The sequence below is a fragment of the Notolabrus celidotus genome, chromosome 19, assembly GCF_009762535.1.
Source record: "Notolabrus celidotus isolate fNotCel1 chromosome 19, fNotCel1.pri, whole genome shotgun sequence".
NCBI classification, from domain to species: Eukaryota; Metazoa; Chordata; class Actinopteri; order Labriformes; family Labridae; genus Notolabrus; species Notolabrus celidotus.
The window spans coordinates 21,696,526-21,705,177 of NC_048290.1; the positions used below are offsets into that span (position 1 = coordinate 21,696,526).

The following is an 8,652-nucleotide window of genomic DNA, read 5'->3' on the forward strand; positions in this document are numbered from 1 at the left end:
CCAATTTCTTTCTTCTGTTAAGTTTCATTTGAAAAAAAAAAAATACATGTATGAATGAGAACAGTGAATGATGAGTGTATTTTCAGATCATCCAATTATGTATTTGGCTAAGTTTTATATTCACCCTCCCATCAAACGTTTCGCGCGAAAATGGCTGGAAGTGGTCACGAGAGTGTGATGACGTTACAACTGAAAAAAGGCGGAGTTTAAAAAATCTCAGTTTCCTATTGGACGGTCTGACGTGATAAAGACACAACGTTAAATCAGATTGGACGATGTGATTAGTGACTTGTCCCTGCCCACCCCGCCCCCAACAGCCTGGTCGGTTTTCCTACGCCAGCAGCGGTGTGTCACCGAGGCTGGGCTGCTGCTGGAGAGACCCGGAGCCAGGGCAAACCTCAACCAGTCTACCCACACTGGCATCGCAGCGGGGCTGAGGGGCTGCCCCTGCGAGTGTTAAAACTGACCACCGTTTCGGTTGGATCTTACGCCTCTTGTCTGTCATCACTGCCCGTCCTCCTGATGTCGGATTTCAAGCTCGGGATCGTACGGCTCGGCCGTGTGGCCGGGAAGGTGAGCTGGATCCCAGGGCTGCCATGTGCGGCCGGGGAAGGGCCCACGGGGGACTGAAAAAACATGGAAAAATTATGTATCACGATGATGGGTCGTTGCTAGACAACTCCTGGTATAGGTATCAAGGTGTTGTCGATGCACACTTAGTCAAGCCTTTCGTATTTTAGCCGCATTTGACGGATTACTGGAGCCGGCCGAGTCGAGCTGGTTTTCCGTTCCTCTGACTCTGAAGCTAAAGCTAGCTAGCATGTAGCAGGTTGCATTAGCTCTGGGATCACGTCAAACGGTGCAATACTGGTGTAAAGACAAACAGGGGGGTCCCTTTGAGGTACAGGTGTCTGATAGTGTAGAGAGTACAGGTAGTGTTCTTGTGGAGGGTTGATGTAAACATATCCACAGAGGGTGGTTTGGCTAGCAGTGCCACGCTAGCTGTGTTATTTGGATTACACGGTGTCTGCTAATGAGGAAGCCATCGCCATGCTCCATCCTGGGCTCCAGCAACTGAGTCTTTTGTGCAACGTGAGCACAACCCACTACCTAACCACAGGGGCCGAACACTTGTGTCGTTTTTGGCTTTTAGTTGCATGAGTTAATCTCCACATAGATAAAGTCATGCTACATGTTGGTCATGAAATGGCTCCTGGCTGCTGGTCTCGTTTTGATTGAGCTGTGACGATCAGCTGCACACCTGCTGCATGACAGGACCTCTGGCATCCACTCAACTGTCCAGAGGTGACAAAAGTATTCACATTCATTACTCAGGTAGAAGTATAGATACTAGGGGTTAAAAAGACTTCTGTAAAAGTTGAAGCATCAACTCAAGCTTTTTACTCAAGTAAAAGTGTAAAAGTTCTGGTTTCAAAACCACTTAAAATATAAAAGTTAAAGTAATGCAAGGGGAAATAATGTCATTAAGGACAAAAGCTGTGCCACAGGGGCCTACAGTGCACGACCCCACCTCTAAAAAAAAAAACACGTTTCTAAAGGCCATAATGACTGTAATGTTATATTTATATGTTATTGTTGAAATATTTGGGTTGCACCTGTTTCAACTGAAAATGAACACATTTTAGTACAATGCAAATACATTAAAGATCATATATATATGTGTGCTACTGACCATTAACGTGTTTCATGGAGAGGAAGATATGATGACTAGTTGCCTATAAGTATTGTACTGGTGCAAAAAGTCAAACTTCACAGGCATGTTATCAGTAGCCTTTATTGGAATGTAAATGTGCATAAATGTGGTTTTTTTTAAGATGACAATCCAGAATGAAAACAAGCCGAAGTGAAATAAGAGTAACGAGGCTATTTTTAAAATGTAAGGAATAGAAAGTACAGATAATTGCGTGAAAATGTAAGGAGTAGAAGTAAAAAGTCGTCTGAAAAATTATTACTCCAGTATCTATGCAATAGAATGGCAGCCAAGACAGTGTCAAACTGCATGTTTGAACCTTTATGTGGGGAAATCCGTGCTGTGTTGGACCATGCTCAGTGTGGCGTGGGGCTGCCCTGTCAGTATCTTATCACGTGCACGTGAGCGTCCCACCTACCAAAAGTACAGTGGCCCTGAAGTGCAAATCACAACAACAAATCAGAAAAAACACTGACAAATCAGAAACGACAACAGCAAATCAGAAAACACAACGGTAAAACAGAAACGACAACGGCAAAATTTCTGATTTGCCGTTGTTGTTTGATTTGTCGGTGTATTTTCTGATTTGACGTGATTTACACTTCAGGGCCACCGTACAAGAGTTCACCTCTTTTATATTGATAAATTCAACGACATACAGTCAAACCACCTGGATATGTAATAAAATTATTGTGAGATGCTGTTTCTCTTGATGACATTTATATTTGAGATGCCTAAATGTCTGCTGCCTGTAACACGTGCAGACCGATTCCCTAAATGGAATTTGACCACACTTTCAACTGCACATCATCTGGGATGTTGGTGGTCTGTGTAAAACATGCTTTCTTCAGTTCTTGAAAAAACTTGTATCAGAATTGTTTTAATTGCCAAGCAAGTTTGCACATACATGGTGTTTGTTTTGATGCATGATATTAAATGGAAAAATAATTAAAAAAGTTAGAAGCAAGACTAACAGTTCTGTTACTGCCAAGAAACTAAAATACACAATGAAAAAAAAAAAAATATCACAGTATATGCAGGGATACAAATTTGCCCACCAGTTTGCTTACATAAGAATAAACATTATTTGTCAAGAGATAAGTAGATTTGTTGTTTGATGAACTCAAAGCTCTGAAATGCCTATTCGTTTTATCTTTAATATTATTGATTGCTAGACTCACATTGACGGTTCGTTGGTTATTAGCTTTGAGTCCTGCTTTGACATTAGCCTTCTCCAGTGAGGTTCCTTCTTAAGATTCCCCAAAATGTTGACATCTTGTTAAAGCAGTTCTAGTAAAAGGTACTGGTTGTAATTATTATCTCTTCATCCTCTCGTTCCAGACAAAGTACACATTGATCGATGAGCAGGACATACCTCTGGTGGAAAACTATGCGTTTGAGGTAAGTTGAGGCAATTTAACAATCACCTGTGATCTTTCTGATGAGTTTTGCTGTGAATATCTTTCTGATCGAACCAGTGATAAACAATTGCATTATCCATTCACAGGCGCGCATGGAGGTCGATGCAGATGGAAATGGAGCAAAGATCTTTGCCTACGCTTTCGACATCGGCAAAGGCCGCTGGGCAGGAAGGCCATTGCATGAGCTTCTTTGGTGAGTACTGTTTATTAAGTCAGTTGTGATGTTGGGTTCTGTGATTAGGGATGGGGATCAAAACCAGGCTCTACCAAGGACCTGGTTCTGCATTGTTCAAAACCCCAAATCATTAAGACTTGATCTTATCAAGTCTATTCTAATAATATTTTTAATATTTTTCTTCATCATATGTTACGTTGAAATGGTTCCTGTTGCGTCATCCATGTTTATTGAAGTGTAGAATTATTTAGTTCTGTCCAGCATAAGCAATACCAGTTATATTAAAATGTATCATCTCGTCTTTTCAAGAGTGGAATCAATAAAACTTTGGATTATCAAGGAGGCCCAATTTTGGTATCAGTATCTATGAAAATTAATGATTTCCCTCTCTACCTGCGACTCTGCTTCAGTTCGCAGTGAATCTGGCCTACTGACCATACTGCAGATTTTTATTAGTGTTATAGGCCTACCATATTAGCATTCATGTTTCCAGTGTTCTCGGAGATGAGAGCTATTTTGCAAAACACGATGCTTTGGGGCGATTTAGGAATGACACAATTGATACCAGTGGGACCTCTCAGTGTTTACGATATTTCCAGCACTGTCTGCATCACATTTTATAGAGCACCACGGCTGTATGCCCCGAGGATTGGTTGACAGAATACTCTTTATTTATTTATTTTTTAAAAAAAAAAGCCCGATTACACCAGTTCAAAATCTGATAGACCATCTATAGTTTAATTAGTCCCTGTCATTTTAGTATTTGATGCTGCACCCCTCTAAATGATGCCACAACTCTCCCTTTCTACAGTTGGCATCCCCATCACTAACATCCCAGATCAGTCTTAGAGTAGTCAGTTAAACCTATGTTAAGTTAGAGATGCTATAAATGCAATATTGTTGTATTCTATTGTATGTCTTAAAGATCTTAATCCAAAAGTATTAACACCACAACTTTTTAAGGGTCGCAATTTTTTTTCTAGCTGGTGGAAGTTGAAAATCTCTGAGGACTTAAAAATTCATTCTCATTAACAGAGTATATGGAAATTCGCAGTCATGGACTCTCTCTGTATCTTAAGAGAACTTCTGCTGTCATTGAATTGATCGGTCATTATTCTGTTATTTGTCGCTGTCTAACATTCTGGATACATGTCTTGACCCAGGGAGAAGCACAGAGGAGGTATTGCCCCCAGTTTTCAAGTCATCCACATAAACTCTGTGACCGTGGACAACAGGCTAGACAACCTGCGGCTGGTGCCTGTAGGCTGGAGTCCCAAACCGGAGGAGATCTCCAGCAAGCAGAGGTAAGACTAACCTAGTGTACGATAAGATATACAATGTGTGATGATCAGCTGTTGAAACAGTCACCTGTGCATTTTTCCCTTCTTACATCGGTGTAGTCTTTTATGTTCTTCATTGATATGAATCTATTTAAGGTTAAAAACAGTGGCTTGTTTATTGGAGTAGATTTTAATGTGGCAGCAGTCTTGAATTTTAAGGAATAGTGTGAATGGTCTTGTTGTTTCTGTGACATGCACCTAATATTTTTCCTGATGTGTTCCTTCTTGTCCAGAGAACAGTCTCTTTACTGGCTGGCCATCCAGCAGGTACCTGCAGACCCTGTGGAGGAGCAGTATCTGGAGCTGAGCCGCACACGCTACTACAACGCTAACGGGGAGCTGGTGGAGGAAGAGGAGTGCTCCTGCACTTACTACGAGTGTCATTATCCTCCGTGTTCACTCATCGAGAGGAGGGTATGAACTTTAATCAATATAAAGTTGGATTTTAATCCATGTAGTGTGCAGTTACGTTTTCTCCAGTTATTTATTTTATCACTGGGTGAACACAGTACCTAATGATTTAGTTACCATAAGCTAATCATGAACTTGTGTTTTTGTCTTCCTGCAGCTCCGGGAGTTCAACATCTGCGGTCGCTGCCAAGTGGCACGTTACTGCGGCTCCCAGTGCCAGCAGAGGGACTGGCCCGCCCACAAGAAGCAGTGTCGTGAGCGCAAGCGGGTGCTGGCCCTGGAGTCGGAGCCCGAACGATGATCTGCCATCATCCTCGCCCAGGAGAGAGGAGGGAGAACGGAAGGGGGAAGCTGGGTTAGACTTGTGGGAGGGGAGCGGGGATGAAGTGCAAATTTTGGAAAAATGCTGACAAGAGACTAACGACAGAGGACAATGTTGGTTGCTTGATGGACTATGGTGGTTAATAGATGGAGGATATGGAATCAAAAAGACATCCGCCACTTCCCAGAACTGGTATTTCTCCATAGCTTGCTTTTCATGTGGATGACGCGGAAAGTTTTGTTTATCTTTATTTTTCTCGAGGAGGGAGACCCTCGAGCTCTACTTGCTGCTATGGTTTTGTAGGTGAGGGGGGAAAAAGTTGTCTTGTTGATGAACTGAACAAGCTACTTTGGACCACAACACGGACAGTCGTCGTCATCCACTTTCGTTCCTCCACCCAGCCGCTGGGTGCGGTGACATCTGTGCAAAAAGGGGGAGGGGGGAGGGAGACCCCAGGGGCTGCAGTACCCGTCGTTCAGCTGGTACAATGGGACATGGACCTTTTCACTGTATCGCTCCCTTTCTGACCTCTCTGCTGCACATGGCTGCTGTCTTCATGGTCATCGACTCCTTAGCCGCCTCCATGCCTGTCTGTCTGTCTATCTGTCTGTCAGTCTTACCCCACTAACCCGGCGCCCCACCCCTGCACCGCCAACCACAACACACATCAGAGTTCACTGATTGAATCACACTAACAGTATTGAGTGTGGGCGTGTGTGTGTGTGTGTGTGTGTGAATGCTTATGTATGTATGTACGTGTATGTGTTGCCAAGATGTACTGAAGGACATTGACATGGTGAACAAGGTTTTTTTTCAGGGTTATTGTATGTGACTTATTTTCTTAAAGGGGGCCATATGTCACCGTTTTAAATTTCATATTTAATCAGAAATTACCAAGTTAAAATATTTTTGTCCTATAATAAAGTAGCTGCCAAATAAAGGCTGTATTTTCTTTTCTGGAAGTCTTGACACAATGGCAAAAATATTTTTGTTTGATCTCCTCCATAAATTTGATTAGATTTTTGTTGTTGATAAGGTTCAAGGTTGAGATGACTTCTAGTAACTGGATGTTTGACATTTAAAAGCAAACTGAATTTCCCAAATTCTCCAGTTATGTGCAATATCTGTTCCTGGTGTCACTGGTACTGAAACAGGCACATTTTTTCACAATTAACCCCCGAAACAAAGCTTGTGATGCTGGCAAAAGTGATTATGTCAGTATCTCCCACACATCTCCTACTTCAACCTGCAGTCTGGCACTACTGTATCAGCTGGCTTCCATCCCTCCAGTCAGTCTTTCATTTGCTAGTTTTTAACAGACACCTGTCTTTCATCTTTATTCACATCTGCGGGGTTATGATATGAGTGTGTTGGGGTAGATTGTTCTCATTTTCTGTGTAAGAATTTGCTCTAAGGTTTTTTTTTTCAAAGAAAATCCATCAACGGAGCTATATTTATTTAAAATGTTTGATTGTGATTTTCTTTTGTCCTGGTGATATTTGAAGGCAAGCATTATAAAAAGTGGACAATGTGGGACCTTTTTATGTCACATCTAGGGCAGGGGAGAGGGGGAATGATTACTTCCACCTCTTAACGTTTCGTTGCCCATATTTCTTTTCTATCTTGATCCCGAAATGCATAAGTCAGTCCTCCTCGGTGTTGCCCTTCCAGATTTTTCCATGAAATCACTGCACACCATCTGTGTCATTTAAAAAAAAATCTTCCATGTGAGAGACGTCTGGGAGTGTAAAACTTGAATTCCCCTCCTTTACACACCTTTTATTTGTGATTATTTCTTTTCTGGAGTGGTTTTACAAACTGAACCATTTCCTGTGAAAAACATGTCCTTTGTCCTCCTCCTAAATCGCCTGCCTTCCTTGTATTACCTGCAGCGCACACCTGCTTAATGTGTCCTCTCATGTCTTAGATGAGGTGTCCAGACACTTAGTAAGCATGTGATCCACAGACGTACATGCGACTCGTTGATTGTTCATTTTGTATGTGTGTGTGAACAGGTTTTCAACACTGCACTAAAAATTTGGCTCCCCGTGTTGGCGTATTTGTCATAGATGGGTCGAAGGGAGGGGGTGTGATTTGCAATTTGGAGTGTACAGGTTATGTCAGAAATCTTTTTGTTTTGTAAGAATATAAACATTAATCACATTAGAAATAAAGAGCTACAATATGTGAATGGAAGGACAGTTGGGGATAACTGACAGTTGCTTTTCCAATGTTAAATGATAATAAATAAAATGAACCTCATTTGTCGAGTGACGGTGGTACATGTTACTATACTCATGTTTTGTGGGAGTGGAGAAACTTCATGAAATACAAAGCCATGTTTGATTGACTGTTACTGTTTGTGTTTGGTAAGTTGGACTGAATAACTTTACCTTCTTTCATAGGTGTCTTAATTTAAGCACTATTAACAGAGTGCATTTCTAAAGAGTTATTACAGCATTAGCTAAACTCATTTATTTGTAAAATGTTTCTTTCAAACTTCCCTGTTTTATATTTTTAATCATGAGTTAAACATTTATTTAAGTATGGTAATGTATAGTTAGCCAGCGGATATGCGAAATAGAAACCTGACAGAGTGAGAAAAGAAGTGGAAACATTAGCATTTTGCATCTGCACGGTCCTCTTTCCTGTAACTTTTAAAGTATATACTTCTCACTCAACTAGTCTTAAACACAACCGAGGTCCATACCGTGTTGCGGTTTTTGGTTTCTTCATGTCTTTTTTTCTTCAATTTGGTTGACGTCTCTTTCACTTAGCTCAGTGTGTTTTAACCATAGACTGTGTAATTATTGGACCTAGTATCTGTGATGTCACCCATGTGTTCCTGAGGGCTGTCAATCGTTGGCAGCAGCCATATTGGAAATGCTGAACTCAACCTATCTGCTGTCGAGCTAGTTTGAGGTCCAGATGCGGGCTTTGAGCCTCCTAGCCAACAGCTACAGTGTTCCTGCCTGTCAGTCAAATCAGTCATGACCTTAAATGTGCGAAATTGTAATCTCAATAACTACTGAACCGTATCATAAAAAAATTCACCCCCGTACAGTGTGTGCCAATAGAGAAATTAGTTCTTCAGACCGAAGCCGTTTTTTGAACCAGGCTGTAAACATGTTGATGATGTCTGCAAAAGATGTCTTTCTTTTTTTAATTGGTGTGTATGTGATTTCCGGTGTTTCTGCAGCCAGCCTCAAGCGGACACTCCATGAACTGCAGTTTATAACACTTCCACATTGGCTGTTCATATTTCAAGACTG

General features: G+C 41.5%; 1 protein-coding gene across 1 annotated transcript; it reads left to right on the forward strand.

Moving 5' to 3' along the window:
- Positions 1-229: 229 nt before the first annotated feature.
- Positions 230-7,669, forward strand: zmynd19 (zinc finger, MYND-type containing 19). The gene is made up of 6 exons (XM_034709409.1): positions 230-573; positions 3,053-3,112; positions 3,219-3,325; positions 4,471-4,611; positions 4,881-5,061; positions 5,216-7,669. Exons 1-6 carry the CDS (start codon positions 523-525, stop codon positions 5,357-5,359), a joined length of 684 nt encoding a protein of 227 aa, XP_034565300.1. The 5' UTR covers positions 230-522; the 3' UTR covers positions 5,360-7,669.
- Positions 7,670-8,652: the final 983 nt, after the last annotated feature.

Bases quoted from the DNA above. Each gene is read 5' to 3' on its own strand.
- zmynd19 (XM_034709409.1), top strand. From the start codon at position 523: ATGTCGGATTTCAAGCTCGGGATCGTACGGCTCGGCCGTGTGGCCGGG. The intron at 3,113-3,218 runs GTAAGTTGAGGC...ATCCATTCACAG, and splicing joins TGGAAAACTATGCGTTTGAG to GCGCGCATGGAGGTCGATGC. The intron at 4,612-4,880 runs GTAAGACTAACC...CTTCTTGTCCAG, and splicing joins GAGATCTCCAGCAAGCAGAG to AGAACAGTCTCTTTACTGGC.